Source organism: Paramisgurnus dabryanus, chromosome 1 (genome assembly GCF_030506205.2).
Source record: "Paramisgurnus dabryanus chromosome 1, PD_genome_1.1, whole genome shotgun sequence".
NCBI lineage: Eukaryota > Metazoa > Chordata > Actinopteri > Cypriniformes > Cobitidae > Paramisgurnus > Paramisgurnus dabryanus.
In genome coordinates this window covers 44,785,958-44,813,413 of record NC_133337.1, presented here as the reverse complement: position 1 = coordinate 44,813,413, position 27,456 = coordinate 44,785,958, and the positions used below count along the sequence as shown (strand labels likewise).

General features: G+C 36.5%; 1 protein-coding gene across 4 annotated transcripts in view; it reads right to left on the bottom strand.

The window, feature by feature from the left end:
• Window positions 1-27,456, bottom strand: part of sdk2b (sidekick cell adhesion molecule 2b) — a 428,287-nt gene that overhangs the window by 16,318 nt on the left and 384,513 nt on the right. For 2 of the 4 annotated variants that reach the window (XM_065262638.2, XM_065262641.2), the window contains exons 30-43: window positions 25,623-25,824; window positions 24,120-24,223; window positions 23,074-23,144; window positions 22,030-22,165; window positions 20,363-20,419; window positions 19,441-19,542; window positions 19,231-19,346; window positions 16,752-16,938; window positions 15,549-15,686; window positions 13,483-13,692; window positions 13,237-13,362; window positions 10,976-11,140; window positions 10,743-10,883; window positions 7,443-7,581 (exon numbers count right to left, since the gene is read on the bottom strand). In XM_065262638.2, the coding sequence (XP_065118710.2) occupies window positions 7,443-7,581; window positions 10,743-10,883; window positions 10,976-11,140; window positions 13,237-13,362; window positions 13,483-13,692; window positions 15,549-15,686; window positions 16,752-16,938; window positions 19,231-19,346; window positions 19,441-19,542; window positions 20,363-20,419; window positions 22,030-22,165; window positions 23,074-23,144; window positions 24,120-24,223; window positions 25,623-25,824 (1,894 nt within the window). The remainder of the gene's footprint in view (window positions 1-7,442; window positions 7,582-10,742; window positions 10,884-10,975; window positions 11,141-13,236; window positions 13,363-13,482; window positions 13,693-15,548; window positions 15,687-16,751; window positions 16,939-19,230; window positions 19,347-19,440; window positions 19,543-20,362; window positions 20,420-22,029; window positions 22,166-23,073; window positions 23,145-24,119; window positions 24,224-25,622; window positions 25,825-27,456) is intronic. The other 2 variants (XM_065262640.2, XM_065262642.2) reach the window with 1 other exon arrangement.

Sequence of the window (27,456 nt, the reverse complement as noted above, 5' to 3'; positions counted from 1 at the left end):
CAGCTGGATAATTCAGTGATAATATTGTCCAGCATTTTGTACTAAATAATGTTGATTTCAGCCTAGAAACACATTGAGATCTCTACAAAATTCAGTCCCGAATAAGTTACTGTATTTCAACTAGTTTTCTAATGCTATATCATGCCAAAACAAACTCTACATTTACACAGCATTAAGTGTTGTGCTGATGTTTGCAATCTGTTTGTGTATACGCTGCTTATGCTTCACTTACTGCACTGTTGACTCTGATCTTGCATTTACTGTATATGCCATTTCAACCCAGTATCATGAAAATACGTATCTATAGTCACGTAAATTTGTGAGTTTTTTGCGTGACACTGACACGGTTTTCTGGCTTTTTGAGTGAACATGTCACACATTTCTGTTTATGTGTCACTGTCACGTATTTGTTACTCAACTGTTTTGTCCTATTTTCAAACCATTGTCGCTTTGGTTTAGGGTTAGATTTCCATAAAATGACATCCTTACCCAAACCCAACTCTAACCCTAATGCCAGGCGACAATGGTTTAAAAATCTTAAAATATAAAAAGTAAATAATGAAAAAAGGTACAAACCAATACTTAAAATGACATCCTAACGCAAACACCAAATCTTACCCTAAACCGAAGCGCTTTTGGCGGGTTATGATTGGCTAAAGAGTACGAGTGACCCACGTTGGAGAAGCACACTGCCAGCAAAGTCTCAAAAAACACACACACAAACAAATCCAAGGCGATTCACACACGAAAAAGACGATTCACACATTCACAGTCACGATAAACTCGCAATTTTAAACATTCAAAACTTTTCATACAAAGTTGTACATTTGTGTTTTCCTTTGTGAAACGTATTTTATAAATATGTATTTTTATTTTGTGCATGTAAATCGTTTTTTTTTGTAAATATATATATATATATATATATATATATATATATATATATATATATATATATATATATGAAGAGTTTGGTTCCAAAACGCAATAAATGCCATTTTTGAAAAAAATGAGTTACTGTAAATTCTTAATTTTACGCAAAATCCAATATCCGCCATGTTATTCTGTCATCTTTTCTCCCTTTTTCAACGCAATAAACGCCACTCCTCCTTTTCTACAGAATGCAATAAATCCCCTCCACAAATTACAGCGCACCATTCCACGCAATGTAAACAAACAATGGTGCCGTGTTGAGTACAGAGTCCTAGTTTTCCTCATCTACTTTGTACTTTGTGACGTCAACAAACAAACAAAAACAAAATAATACTTTAATAGCATTGATAAACCTGTGGTTTTCTGTGACGGAAAAGAAACGTAAGCCTAACGTAAGATCTAATAATTGACACGAAATGCACTCGGGAGACGATCGCTTGTTCTCCCGACAGCATCAAGTTTCTGACATGATAACACATTGACCCCAAGGGATCTTATGAAAAACTTTCCATAATTTTACTCAAAGTCAACGAGAATCACAGCTGATCGCTGTGAAAAATGTTAAGCGACGACGTCAAGTATAACCGTGCAGCAATGACAGTGTTCTTACAGTTTTTTTCGATTGCTAAACGACAGTGGGCACAACTGGAGTCGCATGTGCAAAACTGTAACTACAGTCTGCACAGCAGCAGTTCATGTGGACCAAACTCTAGTTCGTTTTTCATTGCTTGAACACAGTTTTCAAAACTTTACACACTTATTCCATGACTTTAACCACAACCTGCACAACACTGTGGATTTACAGCACTTTGTTCAAATGCTAACACACTGCTGTCAAAACTGTCAACCACACATTCAAAACAGAATTGATTTCAGCATTGTGCCTTTTTGAAACACTGCTGATTGCAATTTCATATATATATTTTATATATATAAAATATTACCTTTCATGTACTTTTAGTTTCTACCTTTATTTTCTCATTACTGTAATTCCGTAAATTACTGCGGACTACTGAAGCAAACTGCTAATTTTCATTTACCTTAAAGAATTATGATGTTCTGAAAAAAAAAAATTATAAATCATGTGATAAATCAATAAATAAATCATTATTTGAAGAAAACATTACTTCGTGTGACATCACTGAAATTGTTGAAACTGTAAAGATAAAAAGTTATTGTAGTTGTATTTTGTGTATTGGTGTTTGCTGTTAGTGTTTTTCCTCTCAGTGTGTTGTGAGTGACAGTGTGTGTTATCTCAGTGAGGGTTATGTTTAGTGTTTGGCTGCAATGAGCTGTTTTGAGCCATGTGTTAAAAGTTGTGCTCAGGTGACTTTTGGTAGTGCAGACTGTAGTTAGAGTTTTGCACATGTCGCTGCAGTTGTGCTCACTGTTGTTTAGCAATTGAAAAAAACTGTAATATGACAAAGTAAGTGTTTTGATTAATGCCATTAATGTTTCTTTTTTTAATCAGTGTGTACAACTGTTCAACTAAATGAATATAAAATGGCAAAGATTAATGCACATTTATATATTCAGGGTTCCTACAGGTTTCTTCAAGTTAAATTCAAGTCTTTTTAAGACCTTTTTAAGACCATTTATATAAAAAATTAATACCCATTTCACGTCCCTACCAGCAAAGAAAAACTAAAATACTTAAACTTGTGTTCATTTATTTTTCCGATGTGAAATGGGTAAAAAGATTATAAGCCAAGCAAGTGTGAAAAATTTTTTTCAGTAGGCCATAGAAAGTTTGCCAAACAATGTAAAGTTGTTAAGGAATTTCTGAGATTTTCTTTGATTTTTCCCGCTTCTCCTTTGCCTGTTGCTGTGTTGTGTTGCAGTCTATGATTGTGGTGATCTTCATTTACTGAAGGTATCACGTGTTCGCAGTATTTTGTACTGTGACCCGGGACTGTGTTGCGTTCTCAATTATTGGATCCGCCACTCTTTATTTATACTACTTTATTAAACAAACAGAGATGCAAACACATGTATGTTCAAAAAAGAGAAAGGTAATCTAAGCCCTCACACCCAGGCAAATATCCAGATACTTAGGCTACATTGCCACAGACCCCTGCCATCCCTACCAACCTAGGTATATAGAGAAAAATGAAATTCGAAAATCAAAAGACGCCGACATTAATTTGGAATATTCAATTTCATTTTTTATGTTAAACCAAAACTCTTATTGAACTATCTAGCACTTCTTCTTGCTTTACTCCTTCTTCCTCTTCTTCCTGGCCACCTCCTGCAACGTATCCAGGGCCTTCCATCTGGCTGCATTCATTTATATTAATTTCACATTATATTTCATAAATCCAACCATAAATGAACAAAGCTGACAATGTTTGTCAAAGCATCACAAAACACTTTACTGTTTTTGCACTGACATATGAAGCAATACTTGTGTAGATGACCCCTTTTATCAAACTCTTTTGAATACAATAATATGTATAGTATATTAATGATAGAAAGTGCAGGTCTAGAGATTATAAATGTAATCGGTGTGTGTTATGGTTTATGTAGTTTTCTTTCCTTTTTTAGATAGAGCAGAAGCAGTAAAAGTGCCTCTTTTAATTCCTCTCTTGCAGATTAAAAGAGCTTAATCCACTTATTATTTTAGATTCAAAAGTCTACTTGCTGTCCCAGTGACTGGTGACTTTATATTAGAGCTTTGCGTTTTTTATATCTAGAGTCAGCTTGAGCTTTGCTCGTGCAATGGGCTTAATTAACATTCACATTGCTTTTTTGCTACCATCTTTGTGATCTTTGAGCAAACTTTTTAGATATAAAAAGATGGTTCATTAATAAGAATATTATTAAACAAAGGGACGGAGAAAGAAAGTGCAGCGCGTGGTCGTGACTTTCAAACCAAGCCAGTTGTTATCGCAATAGAAACGGAGGCACGCAGCTTGAAACTGCACGTGAACATTAGCGCTGACTGACCTTGATCACGGCCGTTTTCCTATCGACTCGGGTTTTACACATAATGTTAATCGGACCCGGTCCTCCGTGAAAACCTCTATGAATACAACTCTGCTCAAGTTCAGAAACATGTTACGCTGAACTCGCTTCATGTCGCACCCAATTCATCGAGAAACAGAGAGCATGTGAACGTACAGCAGACTCATCGGGAGAGACACGATGTGCTCGCAACCAAAATGGCATTAATAATAAAAAGGCGCAGGCGCTTAAAAGCGATGTGTTTGCATCCCTGATTTAATCAAAATGTGGTCGACAAAGAAACTTTTAAGGAAAAATACAATATGGAGAAGTTACATACAGCACAATTTTTAAGACCCAGACATCAAAATTTAAGACTTTTTTAAGTCTTTTTAAGGTATTATTTCCAAATTCATAAATTCAATGCTTTTAAGGCTTTTTAAGACCCCGCGGGAACCCTGTATATTGATTGAATAGATTTATAGAATTGTGAAAGAAAACTTGTCATGGATTTATTGCACTTTGTGGAAAAAATAATTCGTTTTTATAATAAATCTTTGAAAATCAAGTTATGGATTTGAATTTTTTATGTTTTTATAACCTAAAGATGCTATGTGAAAGTTTGTAACAGAAAATAGTGGTTTTCATCTTGTCACTTTCTTGATATAGAAAACACGTTTTTACAAAAATTTGTCAAAATGGATTTATTGCGTTTTGGAACCAAACTCTTCATATATATATATATATATATATATATATATATATATATATATATATATATATATATATATATATATATATATATATATATATGCACAATATATATATATATATATTTTTTTTTTTTCTTTTCTTTTCTGGCTCTATACATTCAAAGCACTCAGGACAGAAGCGGTCAAATGTGAAAAAAGAGGGGGATTAAAACACCAAGTGTGTCTCGTCTACTTGTGATTCGATCGACAAAAACGCATCTTAATAGCAAATCTGAGCACAATTTGAGACCCTGAAATTCTTGATCTCTGGTCTGCTGTTTAAGAGAAACAATTTTCTCCTTGACCATGGGTGGGACTCAGGATGGAGACAAAACAGCTGGAGATGATGATGTAACCTCTGACCCCATGTTGACTTCATTCAGATAATGAATACATCTTTAGACAGATCCCTCTGTTTCTGCACAATCTAACCGCTGTCATGCTTTCAAACACTGATTCCAGTTCAAAAGATGTGTGTGTGTGTGTGTGTGTGTGTGTGTGTGTGTGAAAATGTGTGTGTGAGTGAGTGTGTGTGTGTGTGTGTGTGTGTGTGTGTGTGTGTGTGTGTGTGTGTGTGTGTGACCTGCAGAATCTGCTGACGGCTATCTGTGTTTGTGTGTGTGTGTGTGTGTGTTGTAAACATGCCTGGTCAGCTATCTGCAATCTAGAAAAAAAATCACTCATGTTAGTAAATTGTTAAAATGAAAATGAGAGAAAGTATAAAACATCACACATCTAAATCTAATCACATTAAATAAAATGATAGTTCCTTCCCAAAATTATGTCCTCAACATTTTTGGGGATGAGTTACCACAATGCTTTGAAGTCCATAGAAAACAAATGATTTTACGCTGTACATAAAGCTTTTATTATGAGGGTCGGATTTGTTTGAGAAACCGCAGACAGGCACAGAAAAATTATCATGTTTGTGACCACTGGTGACAATCCCTCAAACATACTGTAGCCATGTGTTGTGTATTGTGTATGGTACTAACACTCAACCCTGCTGAAGAAAATCCTTGCAGTAGAAATGAAGTCTTAATTTTCTTCATTTTGATGCCCCTATCACCTTTCCACTTCATGACTTATTCATTTACTTTGCATTGCATCTTAAACTTTTACTGGTAAGAGAACAAAGCTTGTGAAACTTCATCTGCACATTCCTTCTACACCTTCCCTTCATCTCCAGCCAGAGGAAAGAGACTGGCATCACCTCAAAGACCACAAGACCTTTTATCCATGTCAAGGTGAACCAGGTTGAATAAAGGCGGAGACTAAGAACCAAAGAGTGATAATAGGACGGATTTCTACACCTGATTATTAAATTGTTCATCTGCACACCTGGATCAATCTCAGCATTATAGGTCACGGAGGGACTTTATAGAACAAGAAAGACATCAGCCCGTTTTGAGGACAGTGAAAAGAGCCGTATACAGATAAGTAACCGACTAATAAGTGCCAACTAATTCAAGCTGATAGAAGAGCAACTTTGACTGAAATAACCACTCGTTACAACCGAGGTATGCAGCAAAGCATTTGTGAAGCCACAACACGCACAACCTTGAGGCGGATGGGCTACAACAGCAGAAGACCCCACCGGGTACCACTCATCTCCACTACAAATAGGAAAAAGAGGCTGCAATTTGCACAAGCTCACCAAAATTGGAGAGTTAAAGACTGGAAAAATGTTGCCTGGTCTGATGAGTCTCGATTTCTGATGAGACATCCAGATGGTAGAGTCAGAATTTGGCGTAAACACTTTAGGTCTCTTAGTTCCAATAGGGCATCATTTAAATGCCACGGCCTACCTGAGCATTGTTTCTGACCATGTCCAACCCTTTATGACCACCATGTACCCATCCTCTGGATAATGCACCATGTCACAATGCTCAAATCATTTCAAATTGGTTTCTTGAACATGACAATGAGTTCACTGTACTAAAAGGGTAATAAAACATCTTTGGGATGTGGTGGAACGGGAGCTTCGTGCCCTGGATGTGCATCCCACAAATCTCCATCAACTGTAAGATGCTATCTTATCAATATGGGCCAACATTGCTAAGGAATGCTTTCAGAACCTTGTTGAATCAATGCCACGTAGAATTAAGGCAGTTCTGAAGGCGAAGGGGGTCAAACACAGTATTAGTATGGTGTTCCTAATAATCCTTTAGGTGAGTGTATAAATAAACATTGCATATATTATCATCCAGCTATGTTTTGATATGAATTTTATGAATACTTTGTAAACAAATACGTTTTAGAGAGACTTTTGGCAGTAAAGGTGAAATGACCAACCAGAATCTGTTATTTCACTTAGGCTTTGACAAATAAAAGAGATTTTTTTCCATCTAGACTTTAATGCTGAGTTTTACGATGGAAAGTAGGATCTTATGAAGAGAGCTGTTTGGTAATTCCATTATTTTTTCATGATCTATTTTGGTTTCAGTACTGCCACGTGGTTGAAACATAATGGGAAACTACTGTATTTGCAAAGAAAAAATAAGCCCATATAGTAAATGATTTAAGTCATGACAATCATCCATTCAGAATGCTTTTTGTGTGTAAAGTGACTGCTGGCATTATGCTTTTAAAGGTATTACAGTGCTTGAATTGACCATTTTTTTTCTTATTACCGTTCCAGCCATAATGTAAAACCCATCATGTGATGTTGGCATAAAATGCTGGAAATCTGTTGAAGGAAAAACTCACCCACCACATATTTCTGATTCAAATCCCTCTGCAGTGATTATTAAAGGAAAAAAGACAGTGATTGAAAAAAGGTAAACCAACAACGAAAGTAAGAAACATCTCACCGACCTGGTATAAACGCCATTTTTGCGGCAGAAAGAATTTTTGACGGACAGTCGTCGATTGTTTAATTCCAAGGCAGGGAAGCGGCTCTCGTCCAGGCTGACCATCTCTCCGTGTGCTAGAGCATTGCAGTTGGAGTTGTTGCCTGTATAAAAATAAAGAAATACACTATGTGAATACAGCTGGCAGTCTGGCTATTTATGTTTCAATAAATATTTTGGAGGATTTTACCATATCACAACAAACTGTCAAACATGCTTTGCGTCTAAGTGCATTAATGGAATAGAAATTGATTCAGTTTCAGACTTGATTATAACAACTGCACCAACAAATGTCACCAAAGTGTGGCTGGAGGACTTGTGGTTATCTAAACAATTATAAAATGTTCGAGTTTGATTTTTTTTCATCTTCTGTTCCAGTTCAGTTTTCCCAAACACTGGCTTAAAGTCAAAATATTTGTTATTTACGGTATGTAACTATAGTATAAAGGAGAAGTCATGGGTATCGAGGTCACTTAACTGTCTGGGAAGACAAAACAGTGCGCTGGATGGGCAAGTGGTACAGTATGTGAATGCTGTGTGTGTGTGTTAAAAGTAGATGTGTGTTTGTATGAGATAATGTCTTTGTGTGGAAATTGAAAACTAGGCCTCTCGCGCACCCTCAGTATGTGTGATGTGTTTAGTGACCTAAACGGCTGCCCTGCCCTGCAACACTATTGCAGTCTGTGTGCTTAAAGGAATAGTCCATTTTCTTAAAAGAAAAATCCAGATAATTTACTCACCACCATGTCATCCAAAATGTTGATGTCTTTCTTTGTTCAGTCCAGAAGAAATTATGTTTTTTGAGGAAAACATTGCAGGATTTTTCTCATTTTAATGGACTTTAATAGAGCCCAACATTTAATACTTAACTCAACACTTAACAGTTTTTTTCAACGGAGTTTCAACGGACTCTAAACGATCCCAAACGAGGCATAAGGGTCTTATCTAGCAAAACGATTGTCATTTTTGACAAGAAAAATAAAAAATATGCTCTTTTAAACAGCAACTTTTCGTCTAGATCCGGTCGTGATACGTCAGCGTGACCCCACGCAATACGTCATGACGTCAAGAGGTCACAGAGGACGAACTCGAAACTCCGCCCCAGTGTTTACAAGTGTGTTTAAAGAGGACCATTCCTACGTTGTTGTATGTCAACTGATACTAATTCATGTCTTTGTGTCAGTTTATTGTTTAAAATGGTCCGCAAATGTGCGTTTTATATATGTAACACGTGACCTCCCTACATCACTACGCATTTACGTTAGGTCACGCTGGACCGGACCTAGACGAAAAGTTGTGGTTTAAAAGAACATATTTTTTATTTTTCTTGTCAAAAATGACAATATTTTCGCTAGATAAGACCCTTATGCCTCGTTTGGGATCGTTTATAGTCTGCTGAAACTCCGTTGAAAAAAGCTGTTAAGTGTTGAGTTAAGTATTAAATGTTGGGCTCTATTAAAGTCCATTAAAATGAGAAAAATCCTGCAATGTTTTCCTCAAAAAACATAATTTCTTCTCGACTGAACAAAGAAAGACATCAACATTTTGGATGACATGGTGGTGAGTAAATTATCTGGATTTTTCTTTTAAGAAAATGGACTATTCCTTCAATGCAGAAATGCTGACCACACACTGATGATGTCACAGCTACTTTAATGTTGCTTCATTCTGTGACTGAGTGAACTAAATGAACCTTTGGCAAAAGCAAATACACACAAAACAGACAGAATGACAACGTATAGACAGACAAACACTAAAGACAGCCCTACTGAAAAGCCTGATTTAAGCTGGGAAAGCTGGTGTAGCAGGTTGGTTTTAGAGAGATTTGGCAACTTTTTAGCTGGACAAGCTGGCCTTAGCTGCTTAGGCTGGAAGACCAGCTAACCCACCAGATACAACAAGCTGACCCACTAGCTTGACCAGACAGGAAGACCAGCTTAACCATCTTTGCCAGGTTAAGACCAGCTTGAAATGTGATCTGTCAAAAGATGAATCGCATACGAAATAAAAGATAGTTTTTGCAAAATGTATGTGTGTGCGTTGTGTGTAATTATTTTGTATATATAAATACACACACATGGATGTATGTATTTAAGAAACATTTGCGTATGTGACAAAAACGGTTTGGCAAGATGAGAAATTCAAAAATCAATGCACATTTATTTCAGTGCACATTGTGTATTTATGTTCATTTAATGCAATAAAAAATTACATTGGCACCATTTTTATGAAAGTTAAGAAAATGTCAAATGGTGTAACCGTCAATAGCGCCAAAGCATGAAAAATATTAAATATTTTATTCACCTGGATGGCATGTAAGCGTAATCATCAACAAAAAAATATTGTAAAAATTTTCTAAATGTAATTTTTAATGCGTTTTTGTAATATTTGTCCTGACATATGCTAAAAAAGTTCTGTTTTCTAAATACTCTTTGACAAATTATGTAAAAATGTATGTAAAGAAATCATATTACATTAAGCTAGATGATTATATTTTTTTCCACTTTTTTAATTAATATATTTATATTTTCATTTAAAAAATACTAGTTCCACCAATTGACACAGACCAGTTACACCACATGACATTTTTGCAATTATCCCCCAAAATAAAAACCAGACATTTTAGACTGAAAAGAATGTATGCAAGTAATTTGCAAATGTATTTTGAAATTTTAACCTTTTTAACTTTTAATTGAACCATACGGATATATATATATTAGGGCTGTCAAAAGATTAATCGCGATTAATCGCATCCAACATAAAAGTTTGTGTTTACATAGCATATGTGTGTGTACTGTGTATAAATATTATGTATATATAAATACACACACATTCATGTATATATTTAAGAAATATTTGCATTTAAATACTGTATATACATTTCTATAATTTATATTATATATAAATATAAATATTTTATATATAAATATAACAATTTTTTCTTAAATATATACATGATTGGGTGTGTTTTTATATATAAATAATAATTATACACAGTACACACACATATGTTATGTAAACACAAACTTTTATTTTGGATGCGATTAATCGCGATTAATCTTTTGACAGCCCTAATATATATATATATATATATATATATATATATATACACACATAAATAAATAAAAATGTACATATTCATAATAATTACACACAATACACACACAAATATATTATGCCAACACAAATTTGTATTTTGTATGCAATTAATGGCGATTAATCTTTTGACCGCTCTACCAAAACCCATCTATAAACGCTGTCATACCAGAATCAGATTTCTTGGCATATTTCTTGCTTTGGCCTCTGATGATGAGGATGAAAACTAGAAGCAGGATGAAAATCAGGCCAACCAGAGCCACCACCACCAGAAACCACCATTCCTCGTAGAATGGAGCAACCTTTTGAGCTGGACGTGAAGAAATGCATTGATCATTAAAAGAAATGAGACAATTAATCAATCTACCTTAACACAAAACAAATCAGGTGATCTAGACAAACCTGATATAGATGGCGAGGGCTGGCTCGGAGAACCGTACCCATAATCATTCACACCGATGACTCGGAAGTCATAGCTGACTCCCTGTTTCAAGATATCCGTGTTAAAGGTGTATGATGTCACTTCTTTGGGGATGTCCTTGATTAAGATGTCCCATAGGCCTTCATCTGAACATCATTTTTAAAAAGAAAAGTCATTTATGCAAAATGGTCTAGATAATTCATTACTTTTATATGTCCTATACATTTGGTAACCCTAAAGGTTTGATAACTATTAATCCAAAAGCTATCTTTTATAAGACATTTCACATGTCAGGACAGATAAAGAAATTACCTTCAAATAATAATAAAAAAGTTATACCAAGTGCAAACAGCAATGATGGTCTGGGAAACATCACTTAATACACACACACACAGTTTCTTAAATCAATCCCATCTGCATCTCCACCAGACGATTTTCTCTTCTCACGTTAAACTTCTTTTCAGAGGTAATCTGATCTGCCCTGTCAATCAAAGTGCTCACATCTGTGACACAAGACGCTGCCAGCAACTTTTCACAAGACCGAGACTCTTCAGAAATCACTCTTCATTGTTGAAAAAGACTGTACGTGGGTTTTGGCTGCGCTTCGAATGGATTTAAAGGAAAACACCACTCTTTTTCAATATTTTACTTTGTTCCTACCTCAACTTAGACAAATTAATACATGCTTATCTTTTTTCATTGCGTGCACTTAATCTTTGTATGGCGTGTCGTGAATGTGTTAGCATTTAGCCTAGCCCCATTCATTCCTTAGGATCCAAACAGGGATGAATTTAGAAGCCACCAAACACTTCCATGTTTTCCATGTTTTCACGAGTAAGCATGGTGGCACAAAATAAAACGTGGCGATTTATTAAAGGGGACAGAGAATGAAAAAACATTTTTACTTTTTCTTTGTTGAATAATGGAAGTCTACCCGCATTCACGAACATACAAAAAGTGCTAAACATGCTAAACATCTCAGTCTCATAGTAATTCCTCTTTTAGAAATGTCAGCAAGAAAACGGCCCAATCTGAAAAACTGATGCTTATGACATCACAGGCATCTAACTGCCCCTCCACTTTAAAATAATTGGCTACATTTTTTGAGTGGCAGCAAAGTCAGCCAATCAGTAATGAGATTGCAAGTTAAGCCAGTAGGGGGAGCCAAATAGGTGCAAAACCACTTGTTTAAAATCCCCCACCCTAATAGAGCTATCTGAGAGAGGTTTTTAGGAAGCTTCTAAGGCATTACAGACCCAAACAAAAATTTTTTTGTCTACATGTCACATCACAGAACAAGGATAAATAGCCCGTTCAATCATTCTATGTCACCTTTAAGCCAATCAAAAATGAAAACTATATTGTATGGCTGAAGAGGAGTTTGGAGCACTTCGACCTCGGGTGCAGTAATATTGACGGAAGGAATATTACGAGCCGAGGTCAAAGTGCTGCAAAATAAGTGCTCTTTCGCCATACACTATAGTTCTAATTTTTTATCTGCTTAAAAAAATCGCCACGTTTTATTTTGTCCCACCACACTTACTCGTGTAACTACTCATGTAACAGTCTTTAAATAAGGAAAACAACGAAGTGTTTGGTGGCTTCTAAATTTATCCCTGTTTGAATCCTTAGGAATTAATGGGGCTAGGCTAAATGCTAACACATTCATGACGCGCTGTACAAAGATTAAGTGCACGCATTGGAAAAAGACAGGGATGTATTAATTCGTCCAAGTTGAGGTAAGAACATAGTAAAATATTGAAAAAAGGTGCTGTTTTCCTTTAAAAGTCAGACAAGGCTTAGCTAAAGTAATGTTTAAGCATCTTTTATAAATATAAAGACGTTATTGGTATGTATCTTGAGATAAGTAGCAGTGGCATATTTTAAGATCTGTCAGTAGGCTACTATTTTTTTTTTTTTTTTTTGAGACAGCCCAAACATGTGTTTTAGACTAGACTAGTCTTAAGCCTTGTCTCTGAAACCAGGGCTAAATCTCTTATTTGGATAAACTGATTTGCTTACAAAATAATTGTATACCACCTTCTCTAAATTAAAGCACTTTTATTATTATTTTATGGGTTATGTCACACTTTAATGGCAGAGGTAGCTGAGAAACAACAGGAACAATGGGATCGCCATAGATTGAAACCTGTGTTGCATAGCTGCCTGTGCGCTAGCCGCTATGCAATGGCTTTCAATTTTTCTGATATTATTATTATTAATATAATATTTCTGATCTCACCTGAGGGTCTGGCCTCTATAACGTAGCGTGTGATAGGTGCTCGTCCGGGATCCCCGTTAGCCCAGTGGATGGTGATGGCGGAGCCATATCGAGAGATAAAGGGTTCTCCAGGAGGGCCCGGGGCTCCTAATCACAAGAAAGAAAAGGTGTAAAAGTTCTGTAAGTTAAACATATATAGAGATTTCCGAATGAGGGACAACATTAATATTTCTTTTGTTTGAGACACACGGATTTATGCGTGCAAACCTTCTCCAGGTCCCGTGGTGATGTTGGCCTCCACCTCTGGACCGTAAGTGAAGGTTTTGGCACGGATGCGGAAGTTGTACGTGACGCCTTCAGCCAGGTCTTTGATTTTCAGCCACAGGGGTGCGTTTCCCTTCACGTCCACCGTCACGATTTTACTGACGCCTGGGGGGGAGGGGGAGTGAAGACAGTCGACACAGGCCACTGAGGACTCTAGACAAACACACTACGTTTAGTTCAGGCAACAAGAGCTCTACACATACACGCTCACACGTACAGAGGCCATCCATCTAATTTCGTTAAAAAAAGTGTTGGTGGAGCACTGCTTCTGCGGCACACATATGTCGTGGGTTCAATTCCCAGGGATCACACATACATATAGCTTGATATGTATAGCATAAGTCTGCCAAATGCACAAGGTAAATGTAATGTAATGTAATATAAAATGAACACTTGCCGAGCAACAAATGCAAGTAAAAAAATTCAGTGTTTATGTAGCTCAGTTGGTGAGCATGACACTAGCAATGCCATAGGTCATAGGTTCAATTCCCATGTAACATAAATTGGAATCCTTAAGACTTTGAATACACTAAGTCAGCCTGTAAAATGCCTTAATGTAAATACAACCTTGCCAGATAACTTTTTAAGGAACTACAACATAACTGAGAAATAATATTTGTGGTGGTTGTATTCTCTTAATACACCCCCTATATTTACTTCCCAAATTTGGAATTGAGGTATCATCATGTGCCTCTTTAGGAGCCCACACCCACACCCATGCACACAAACACACACTTGCACACTATTCTGCAATTAGTAACAAGCCAAGTAAATAAAACCCAGTAGTATTACTAGACGTTAAAAAAATTTACTTTTATGAAAATAAGACACAAGTTTAAGGGGTGGTTTCCCACACAAGGTTTAGTTTAATCCAGGTTATTTTAGGACATTTAAGTAGTTTTTACAAACAAAGCTTGCATCTTGAGACAAATTAATGGCACTGATATAATTTAAGATTTGTCAGTGCAAGCTGCATTCAAGCATTTTAATCTCGGACTAGACTTAAAGGGATAGTTCACCCAAAAATTAAAATAATGTCATTAATGACTCAACAAACTCGTAAGACCTCTGTTTATTTTCAGAACACAGTATAAGGTGTTTTATATTTAGTCCGAGAGCTGGTTGACCCTTCATTAAAAATCTACATACGGTATACTGTCCATGTCCAGAAAGTTAATAAAAACATCAAAGTAGTCCATGTGACATCAGTGGGTCAGTTAGAATGTGTTGAAGCATCGAAAACAGTTACGACTTTATTCAGCATTTTCTTCTCTTTCACATCTTTTGTGAACTGCATGCGTGAGACTAAAGTCACGTGACTGCAGTAATGTGGATGACGTACGCCGCGGATGACGTACGCCGTGGCTTACGTGTTATATGGTGCGCCCCAGCTGTTTTTTTTTGTGCGCTCGGCCTTAGTTTACAGTCGGAGGGAGACGCACACTGTAAGTTTAATAAAAAAAAAAACTTTGCAAACATGTCTGAGGATAACACGTCATCCACGTCACTGCAGTCACGTAACTTTAGTGTCGCCTACGCTTCACAACAGACTGGGAAGAGAAGACAATGCTGAATAAAGTCTTCATTTTTGGACCAAAATGTATTTTCGATGCTTCAACACATTCTAACTGACCCACTGATGTCACAAGGACTACTTTGATGTTTTTATTACCTTTCTGGACATGGACACTATACCGTACGTAGATTTTCAATGAAGGGTCAACAAGCTCTCGGACTAAATATAAAACATCTCAAACTGTGTTCTGAAGATGAACGGAGGTCTTACGAGTTTGGAATGACATGAGGGTGAGTCATTAATGACATTATTTTCCATTTTTGGGTGAACATTTTTGGGTGAACTATCCCCTTAAGCCATGTCTGGGAAACTACCCCTAAAAGTTGTACATGAATGGCACCCAACAGGAAGTTAAAAGTCCCGAACCCTCAGTGTATTAAAAGTGTTCGTGACTCTTGACATATCATACAATAAAAACAAGAGAAACACTGACCATCAACAGGCATGCAGGGCTCGTAGATGAGTCTGTAGCCTTCGATGATGCCATTAGGAAAGACCGGCTCGCCCCAGGAGACGTTGACGGAGGTGGTGGTGAGCTCACTGAAATGGATGAAACTGGGAGCACTGGGAGCTGAAAGAGGAAAATAATGTGATACAAATGTGACACGCCTGTCTAATCCTTGTTGAAACTAAAAACAGCTACAAAATTACTTCATATTTTGTCTGTCTATTTCTTAATGAAAAAAGAAGAGCAGGCATTACATAGCGACAAAAAAATAGAAGAAAAACAGCTAGTTTAAAACCAACTAGATACTTCACAGCATCAGGCAAAATCATTTTATGTTATTCACAGCTTTCTCTAAAATAGTTTAGCTTTTATCCAAACCAGGGATGGAAAATCTACAGATTGGAAGCAAAGAGTAACTTGGCCAGCTGTCAGCAATGGTTAAAATTCCAGAAGTGTTTGGACAAATAAATAATTTCAAATAGTTTCCATAATTCCAAACCCCTGACCAACCGTGTTTACTGTCAATTAATCACCCGCTTTAAGAAACCTTTATGACTACGTGATCTTGGCATGCTTTAATTATTTTGTTTGACATAGCAGTTCTGCTTCAATTGGAATGTTTTACCACACTAAAAAAAGTGACATTGATAGGTTTGTACAGTATCACACGCATGATGCCTTGACCTTTCAGGAGTGCAGCCATACATATGCCCCATGTGTTTACTTCGATTTTACCCAAAATGTATACAAAATGTTAAATGCTCTCTATTTATAAGACATATCTCTCAATTTATTAGAAATATCCAGACAGCAGACGACTCCATGCCGAATCCACACCAGAGCTGTTGATCTCAGTGTGGATCCGGGCCGCAGTCGACTGCTGTCTGGGTACTGGATAAAAACGCATTTGTTAACTTATTAAATGTAAATGTAACCAGGAGTCGTAGACTCTAGGTGGTCTGACTGCATCTGAAATACCATGGACTGCCACCTCTAACAAGTACAAAAAAATGAGAGTTATCCAAGCATGGGTTATCACAGTAATGGAACACTACGATAATGGCCTTCCAGTTCTCAGTATATCATGTTCCCAGCACAAGAGCCAGAACCAACGTTTTCTTGTTATCTATGTTGATATACGCGAAGACCCTGAAAGAAATAGATAAGGACTCCCTTAAGGTTCTTTACCAGCTTGTTGCGTTCTTCCTCTGGTCGGCGGGCTGCGAGGTCCATCCCCAGCTGCGTTGAAAGCAGCAACGCTGATCATGTAGGTGGTGTAGCCTGTTAGATTCTTCAGCTTCACCCCTCCCTCAGGAAGGAAGAGAGTGCGAAGTTTCTCCGTCTCATTTTTTCGCTTATATTCCCAAAAGAAAATCTGCAGGGGTAAACAACAATTTACGCTTGTATCAAGCAAGTGTGTGATTTATGCACAAGGACATAAACTAAATAGACATAAGTAAATTTAACACACATTCCACTGTTTATAATGAATGAATTAAAGGGCAACTATTGTGCAAAATCCAATTTGGACATAAATGTGTGTTGGCAATGTGTGAACAGGGCCGGCGTCAAGGGGGGGGGCATTCGCGGGCAGTGCCCCCCCAAACAGGTTGTTGTGCCCCCCCTACAAAGTTTTTTATTAATTTAATATATATCAAGAATAATTAAAATAAATTAAACATTGAATGTTTCATGACTTGTAATATAATCAAATGAGGAAAATATAGTTGATAAATGTTTTTTTTAATTAAAATAGACCAGTTTCTCTAATTGGATGTATTGCTGCGTCTCACCCGTCTTACGTCTTTAGCATATTTGTGAGTTGATACTAGCAATGTGTTTTTTCACGGCATTTTATGGTTCGTGTAAAATATGGATATTAGAACATTTAGAATGAACCAGCACCGCCTGCTTCATCTGACCTCATGCAAACACAGACTGGCTTAAACTCAGAGATTAGAGGTCGAGGTGGAATTTACAAATCTACAGGACACTGTTTTAAGGAAATTTAATGTTCGTACACGCCGTCTTCAGCTATTTTAAAGGTAAGTTAGCGTTGTTTTAAATTACGTAAGCTTAAATGTGAAGTGTGGCTATAGACCGTTAACAGCATAGACGTGATTATGGTAAAGCGGCTTTTTTAAAGCTAGGATGCGGTGTGCGCTGCGCTATGAAACCCATTCATTTCAATGGCTTGCGCCGCATGAGGACGGTTTGTTGTTGCGTCGAGCAGCTTGCGCTCACGCCGCGGTCGAAGTTCAGTAGTTTTGCGCATAGTTTGTGGTCTTTTGCACTTTATACGGGAAATGAGCTGACAGTCTGTACCAGTTGTATGAGTGTGTGCTTGCACTGTATTTGTTGTTTTAATGTCTTGTTTTGCAAGTTATTGCTATTGCGTGCCCCCCTGTTAGAAGCCAAGTGCCCCCCTGTTAGTTATGGTCTGGCGCCGGCTCTGTGTGTGAACACAACAACCCAACAATGAAAAAATCCACCCACCTCCTTTTTATCCCTACTAATCCAAAGCAAACTCATTAGACATTCAATTGTGATTCTCTTCTTAATATGACGTCACACTGATAAAGCCCCGCCCATAGCCAATGACTGACAGTCCTTCATTACCATAGTTTCCACCCTCAGTGAGTTGTATGCTGTATAACATAGTGATGGTCACTTTCAAAGCACTGATTCATGAGGCTTCAAAACTTTTACAAATCTTTTGTTTCGAATCAATTAGGTCGGAGCGTGTTTTAAACTTGCCAAGTCAACGTGATTTTAGCAAACGAGGCTTCATTACGTCATAACTGTTTCGAAACCTTTCGAAAATCCGATGGTTCGCCACTAGGCGAAGTCGATTACAAATTACCAGTGACTAATATGGTTAGGTGAACTCGGGTCAGTTTTATTATGAAAGTTCATGAAACATTGATCCTTCTGACTAATAACACTACCATTTTGTCTACTACTTGTTTATAGACAGATTTAATGACAAAACATTTGCATAATTAAAAAGGGAGTTAGTTTTAATGATTTGTTTGCCCTAAATAAAACTTAAAACACATACTACACTTTAAATTATGTCTTAAGTAAATTTTTTTTACATATTTTAATAAAAATTTTGCTATTATTTTGTAAAATAAATTGTGAAATGTTTGGACAAATTTGCTTTAACACTTTTCTGACCAGCAGGTGTCGCCAGCGTGTGTGGTGTTTCGAACGCTTAGAAAAACTAAATACATTTTCGAAGCAATTGGTTTCGAAAAGCTTTGTTTCTCCCATCACTAGCTACCATAGCTCAATAGTGAGATACTTTTGACTAAGAATGTATTCCTAGGAATCAACGGATATTAACTGAAAGTGTTCACAGTCTCTTTTGGTAAAGTTGTGAGAAGCAGTAGCTCATTTGCATTTAAAGGTACAGCACATTTTTGCTCCAACCCGAATAGGGGCATTTTGGACATGATCTATTGGGTATTTTGAGCTGAAACTTCACGGACACATTCTGGGCATACCTGAGACTTATATTACATCTTGTAAAAATGGGCATATTAGGGGCCCTTTAAGCATATGTGCTGAAGAAGTACTTAGTATGCATACTATGTAACAATACTATGAGTAATTTGAATGAAAATAAATCATGCATTTATTAAAGAAGTCATCGAATTCTGACCTTATAACCCTGAATATCGCCATTCTGGGTCTCCAGTGGAGGCGGGTCCCACGTCACATCAAACTGCGTTGCAGTAGCCGATTGGATGACCACATTTTGAGGCGGTGCAGTGGGAACTGTGGGATTTGAAGAAGTTTTGATTCATTGCCTTTTTTAGCTGATTTATCCAAAATGTTTACATGGAAGAGGCTTATAAAGAAGAGTTGTTACCCGCTTCTCCCACAAAGACTTCCTGCGGTGAGCTGGTGGGACCTTCACCCACAGCGTTATACACACTCATTCGGATTTCATAGCGCTTGTGTTTCATAAGGTCTACGAAAGCACACAAATCACAATTTCAGCTTATATTACATTATATGATGTCTGATGGCAGATTATAAGACAACACAGAATGCTAAGCACAATTTTTTCAGTTATTTTTAACTGGACATTTTGTATTTGAGATAGCAGGGGTTGATAAGATTGCAAACTAGACAAGATAAAACATAACACTTGCAGCAGATGTTTTACTGTATGGAACATAATTGTTTTGCGAACCTGTCTTTGTATGGGAAATGAGTAAAAACACAGTTTTCGGTCAGGGTAAAATAAAGAGATGAGTCAGTCTGGTTATCTTTATCTGAACCCTACTGACACACTTTTCTTCCTGTAACTGTTAACAGAAGAGAGAAACCAGACAGAGGTCTTAAAGTGTCATGAAAACATGTGAAGGGGGCTTAGAAAAGGGGCGTGTCAATGTGGGAGGTGCAGATAGGTGGAGAGTAGGAGGAGACTGTGTAAAGGAGGAGTGGCTTGAAGCACAACATGACAACTTATTTGAAACGACTAAACATATGAAGGTGGTTTAAAAAGAGATGAAAAAACAATTTAGCCTGAATATTAAACGAATAATAAGTCCTACCACTGTTTTTAAAATTTCTTCAACATGCAGACAAAAAAATGGGTTTTGGGGTTTCATAACTCAAAACACAATTTTTGTGTGCAGTCGGCGAGGTGAGAAGAAGCTCTCTGAAAGGAGCTAGACAAAACAAGGGACACAAGCATATTCTCAACATTTAAGAAAGGCTTTGTTTGTCAGACAAAACCATATATCAGTTTTATGGACTGATAGAAGAAACAGAAGGTGACTTACTGTTCAGCTCATACTGAGTGAGTGAGGAATCGCTGATGTTTCGCATGCTGTAAGGAGCTGAAGAAGAGCAAGAGGACAATGATGAAAATTAGGGCTGTCAAGAAATTAATTGCGATTAATCGCATACAAAATAAAAGTTTGCTTTTGCATAATTATTTGTATATATAAATACACACATGCATACATACATACATACATACATAACAATTTTCTTAAATGTTTACTTGTATGTGTGTATTTATATATACATAATAATTACACACACAAATGTATTATGGCAACACAAACTTTTATTTTGTATGTGATTAATCGTAACTCATCTTTTGACAGCCCTAAAAAAATACATGGCAGAAAAAAGGTTTAAACAAGGGTGTCACGACTTCAAATAAAAAATGGGATCGTCGATGCGGCCACGCCCCCATGTCACGTCCGGGCGGCTTGCCAGGCGGGGGAAAAACCTCTCAGGTATTTTGATAGTTTACCTCAGCTCGCATGAAACGCATAAAACTGAACAAATACGTAAGGATTACCACTTTAGTTTATGTTTAGACTTCGGAAAGATGCAAGAGCGCATGCACGTGAGACAGAGAGAAGCGCAGCTGCTTATGACACGCTGGATTTGTTTCATATGCTAGTCCAAGACGCGCGCATTAAGTCCATGTGCGTGCAAGAAGAACGTCTCTCTCTACAAGCTCTCTCGCGTAAAGTGAAGCCCACAAACCCCCATGCGAGGAAATGCACGCAATGTGCATGTTAATGTGAAACTATAATAATAATAAATATTAATGGCATAGCATTTTTTGTCTTTAAAAAAAAAGTAAAAATCGAGAATTGAATCGAATCGTGACCTTAGAATCGAAAAAAAAAAAAAAAAAAATTGTAATCGAATCGAGGATTTGGAGAATCGTGACACCCCTAGTTTTAAATATAAAATACTACATACATAAAGAAACATTTAAACTAAATATACTGTATATAAAATTCTATTAAATATCAGATATAGAATTATATACTAGAAATTATTTATTGCACATATACAAATGGTAGAATAATTGGTTATAAAAAACAATGATTATAAAACCCAATTATATTGAAATATGTAAACAAATGCAGCATGAATTTAAAACCACTTGGTTTTGCAAGTCAATTTAAAGTACTATTTTAAGTTTTGACTTATGATAAATTGACATAGCTTATAAAAACAAGCTGAAATTGTTTAACTTAATTTGTTAAGATAAAATAACATAAAATATATGATGCTTTACTTTTTTTTACAGTGTGTATGTATACTTAATTTTTTTTTCAAGTTATATTTTTTGGCCATTTTGCCTTAATTTTGACAGTGATTGAGGAGAGGACAGGGAAGAACAGGGAGGAGAGAGAGGTATAGGATCAGCAAATGACCACGAGCCAGAATCGAATTAGGGTTGCCGAAAGTGCGAAAGCACCACATGTCGGAACGCTGCTCACTACACCATCGGCTCCAACTGAATACTTAATTAATAATCAATTCTTTATTCATTATATTTCATTATATTCTTTAAATTAAATGTATGCTTAATTATGCTGCACAAGTTATTTCTCACAAAGGGCTCAAAGTGGCAGACACTACTACTACTTCTACTACGCCCATCAAAGTTGCCAATACTGTATGTTATTCTGCTTACAGGTGAGATCTGCCCAGCCGGCTGAAACACTGTTGATGGTGTGGACACTGAAACTCCGAAGTCGGTCGTAAAGGAGCTCCCGGTACCGGATACGGAAACCAAGCAGGATCCCATTAATCTTCTCCTCAGGAGGTGGCTAAGGTAGACGAGACATGCTGAATATATTTAAATGTCATCATGTTATCATCAACATTGTCAGTAACGCTTCACAATAAGGTTGTATTTGTTAAGGTTGTAACATTGCATTAGCTAACATGAACTAACAATGAGCAATATAGTTTATCAGCATTTATTAATCTGTTAGTTAAGACCAATGCAGTTGTTCATGATGTTAATAGTTACAACATTTGATAAAAAAAAGATTAGTAAACGATGATATTTTAATTAAGATTAATAAATGCTGCAGAAGTTTTTGTTCATTGTTCATATTAGCTAACGCATTAAATAATGTTAACAAATACAAACTTATTGTAAAGTGTTACTATACCATACTGTACTGTCATTAAAAAAAGTGTATCACGTCTGAAGACCTGCCATTGGTTGGAAAACAAAAAAATGGGAAATAAACAAACCTTTAAGTTTTAGCTGTGTAATTTGTGGTGGGATTCTGTGATTCTTAGTAATTGGACATTGTGAAAACACAGCGTCTATGATTATGCAACTCAGGATGTAAAATCCCCTTAATCCCCATAAATACATTGCTTATATGTTTTTTTTTTATTAATGCAACATCAAACTCGATCAATTCGACAAACCAGATTTTCACAAATTGCAAGCTCAAGTTTAACGATCATTCAATCTAGCCAGTGAAATTCCCCCTAATAAAGCGTGAATGAAAGGGCCCGAAGGGAGGAGCCCGTTCACTCACCCTTCCTCTACCTCCATGGAGGCGCCTGTCGAACTGTAAATCAGAGGTGACTTTGAGAGCATGTGTTTAACGGACATACTTCGCCCTCTTGCTCTGTTATTACAAGTCGATGATTGATAGGTTCAGCCGACGGGATGTATGATGAGAAACAAAGAGGAAAGTCCCGCCCCCCTTACCTGCCAGCAAATCAGAACGGAGGTTGTCGTGTGTGGTGTGACGGTGAGGATGGTTGGAGCTTCGTCTGGTGCTGGAAAAATACAAAAAATAGAGATTTGGGATCTTGGCATATTTGTGAATATATTTCAGCTCTGATGTCTTATGCTACATAAACACTCAAAAGACTGCATCGCTAAACGGCCAAGTCTGTCTCACAGCTTTATTTATTGTGATGGGATGTTTGCAGGCATTATGCACAGGCTGTATCACTCTACTAAAGTTGCTACGGTACAATTGAGTGTCATAGCAACCAGAGATACTGCATTAGCTCATTTATTTCCTCGCCTCCAGCAATGACATCACCGCTGGAATACAATAGCATCACCTGGCTTTGCCATAAAAGCGTGGGTGCTATCGTGATATAAAACAGGCCTCTCTGCTAAAGGCAGAATAGAAACTGTGCTGCATAATGGCCAATTCATGCAATCACATGCAGAATGAATTGACTGTGTAGTCGTTTTGTGTTTGTATGAATGATTCAGAATATAAACTGAAGCCACAGTAGCAAATAAAGCATTTGCAGTAGTCAATGGCTCAGTTTGGTTGATATTCATGACTTAAAGGGATACTTCACCGATTCAGCATTCAGCTTTGTATCTGTAGAAACCCGGCAGTATTACTGAATGACCATGTTTCCCTCCATCATTTCCCCCTGAGAGGAGAGATATCTGCATTTTGGTTCTGCAAAAAAGTCCTCCGATGATGCAAAAATCGTCATATTACATCATCGGAGGACTTTTTTGCAGAACCAAAATGCAGATATCTCTCCTCTCAGGGGGAAATGAGGGAGGGAAACATGGTCATTCAGTAATACTGCCGAGTTTCTACAGATACAAAGCTGAATGCTAAATCGGTGAAGTATCCCTTTAACAAGTTTTTATGTTTGTTAAAGAATAAAGAACCTTACTGTTAAACTGTAAACAGTTTTGATAAAACATAAAGCAGTGTAATGGAAATGATGTACTACTTTTTGCATGATTGTAATAATAAGTGAGCATTTTCTTACCATCCTGTAGTGTAGTGATGGCTTCGCTTTCATCGCTGTAGTCACTGTCTCCAATATCATTAGTAGCTTTTACTCTGAACTGATATGAAGTAAAAGGCTTCAGTCTAAAAAAAAGAGAGAACATAAAAATTGCTTCAAATAAAAGATGTAAACCCATTTAAAACACTTTTCAGAGTCACAAAGATAAAGAAAACAACTCAATAAAGTAAAAACACAGTCAATAGCATGAAGTTTTGGGTAGAATCAATTTGCAATTAAAGAGATTAAAAAGAGAGAAATTTGTTCATCATTTCCTCACCTCATGTTGTTTCAAACCTGTATAAATTTCTTTGTTTTGCTGAACACAAAATTAAGATGTTTGAAGAATGTTTGTAACAATGCAGATCTGGGGCACCATTGACTTCCATAGTAGGAAAAAATTATACTATGGAAGTTAATGGTGCCCCAGATTGGTTTGATTATTACCATTTTTTTTTAAATCTTCATTTGTGTTTAGCAGAACAAATAAATAAATGAATCATAAAGGTTTTTAACAACTTAAGGGTGAGTAAACAATGACTGGATTTTCATTTTTCAGTGCTACCCTTTAATAGGTGTTTGACTTGATCTAAAAATGAGTTTTGCAAACTCAGAACAATTTAGTTTGATTTACAGCAAAGATTGATTCAAACTGTTATTGCTATATAAACTCAAAATAATTTTTTATGAAACTTGATGCACAGTTTAACAGTTCTATTGAGTAACTTTTTTTAATTTGTGATTCCTTCGATTTTTAGTTTCTAGCTCACCAAAAAACAACTCTTCCACAATTCACAAAATCACATAAAATCGATGCATATGAATCGGCAGGATTTGTAATTGATGTATCGAAAAAGTGAACAAATCATTACACCTATAGTAGGGCTGTCGCAATGATTAAATAATCGTCTCATCGCAATTGTTTGACCTCATCGCGATGATTTCAGATCACCGCAATGAATGCACATCTCTTTAAAAAACACAAGGGGGAGCTGCAGCGCCTGTATAAACGAGACAGTATCAGATTACTTTTAAATATGTCTTATGTGTATTAATATTTACTACCAGGTAAACCTTGCAAAAGATTTAATTGAAATAATCACAAGAATTTGTGAAAATAATAAAAAAAATCAATGAGAATTAAATTTCAAAGCAATAAAACAGACAATTAATCATCATAATCGTCAAAGACAAAATAAAAAACACAGGCAAAAAATTGTCATTATCTTCACTGCCTTAACCTTAGCCTTAAAATTGTACTGTGCCTTAAAGGGGTGGTTTCCCAGACCGAGCTTAAGTCTAGTCCCAGACTAAAATGCATATTTGAGCTTACTAAGTTTAAATACAATGCCATTGTTTCGTCTCAAAATGCACATCAGCAATATTTTTTCTAAGGTATGTTTTTAAAACCTATTTAAAGGTCTTAAAATAACTGGAATAAACTAAACCCTGTTTGGGAATCCTCCCCTGCTTTTATTGATGTACCTGTCCACGATGTAAGAACTGGACTCGTGGCTAACGGATGCAGAATGAACGGTCCAGTTCTTCTGGGGCAGCTCTCTGACTTGAACTGTGTAGTACCGTACCGGTGATAAACCGTCACTGCCAGGTTCCCACGACAGCAGCACGCTGCGAGCCTGTACGTTCTCCTGCGGCACTGTGGGACGGCTGGTGGGCTGGGGTCGGGCTGGTGATCAAAGGTCAATCAGGTATAAAGTGTTAAAACAGATCCCAAATCTATTGTCTATCTATTGTTTTATGCAGACAGTGCAAGGGAATAAAAATAGCTTTAAAATAGTTATTAAAAATAATGTGACTGTAAAAATCACTTTAATTTGAATCTTTGACATGACCTTAGGAGGTTATATTTACACAGAATGTTCTTTACATTATGTATGATGATCTTATTTTAAAACAGTAAATTAGAATAATTACTTTAGCTGGATTTTCACAAGTCTGGTTTAAGTCTACAATTTTTTTCAAAAGAGTTGCTTTGAAGATTGTAATTTGAAACTATGAGAAGCTCGTATTTCAGGACGCTTCGGCTTTAAATGACAGTAGCTTCTGCCAATCGTATGTGGTATATAAAATCTCGGATTCACTACACGTGTATAATCTGGACGCAGGGAATGTTTAGGAAATGCAAGAGAAAAGATTATAGTGTATTTAGGATTGTCATGCATTATATACCCGCAAAAAACCTCTGAACTCTTCGCATTCGCATCAACGCACTACATAAATAATCTCAGGTCTGATTATGATGTGCCGGTGGAGGAATGTGATTTTGCTTGAGTGAAAACCAGAGCAGCAAAAAAACCAAGACCACACCGAATCAGATCTGCCTGTAGGCGGCTGACTTGTTTTTTTACATGACATAAGTGGACTGTGAACTTTTCAGTTCAGAGATGGACACTCTCAGGGACGTGCACAGACATTTTGAGGGGCAGGGGCTCAAGTGAAATAAAGGGCACTTCTCATAATTATGTATAAAAAAGTATATATATTAATGCAATTCTGACTTCCTTTTTAAAAAAATATTAAAAAGTTAATTAATTTTATCTTCCTCAAACTCACGCAATTGTTTACTTTTCAAAAGATGTCTACAAAATAATCAGTTCACACAGACACCATGGTCTCCTTAGTATTCTAGGTTTATAGAGCAGCAAAGGAAGCCATTACACAATGTGCATGTTTTGAATAAATTACACATTAATTACAAATTTGTTAAAATGCTAAAAACAAAGTTGTGACTGCTGAGTTAGCGCTACATGCCAATAAATGCTATATCATATGCTAGCGTTTAGCTGATTAGTTGTTACTCAGAATGTATTTTTGTCTGATAAGGCTCAAAATATAAGGTCTGTTTACTAATGTGAGCTTCTGGCATGAGCCTCAGAGCAGAGCTCAACATTATTATTCATGACCCTTTCAAATAGGGCAAAAATAGACCATTTCATTCAAATGACAAATTCTAGGGTTGTAAATGGACATGTAAAAACGTTTCTGGATAATTTTTGCACTTAATAAATTATCAAATAACAATTTAACATATAATGACAACACATCCTATGGCACCTTTAATCTTAGGTTTCATATTTATTAGGGTTACACATGTCAGAAACAACAAATATAGATTAGGCCTATCTTATTTGTATTTTATATTTTACTTTTTTGTGATGTCAGTGAAAATTCAGACTGGGCAAGTAAAATACTGAACCATCAGATTTCTTCCCAATCTACTCCAGCACTCCAGTAAAACACATTATACTTATTTAACAGCCATTACAAAAAACGCAAACAAAAAAACTTACTACTGTAG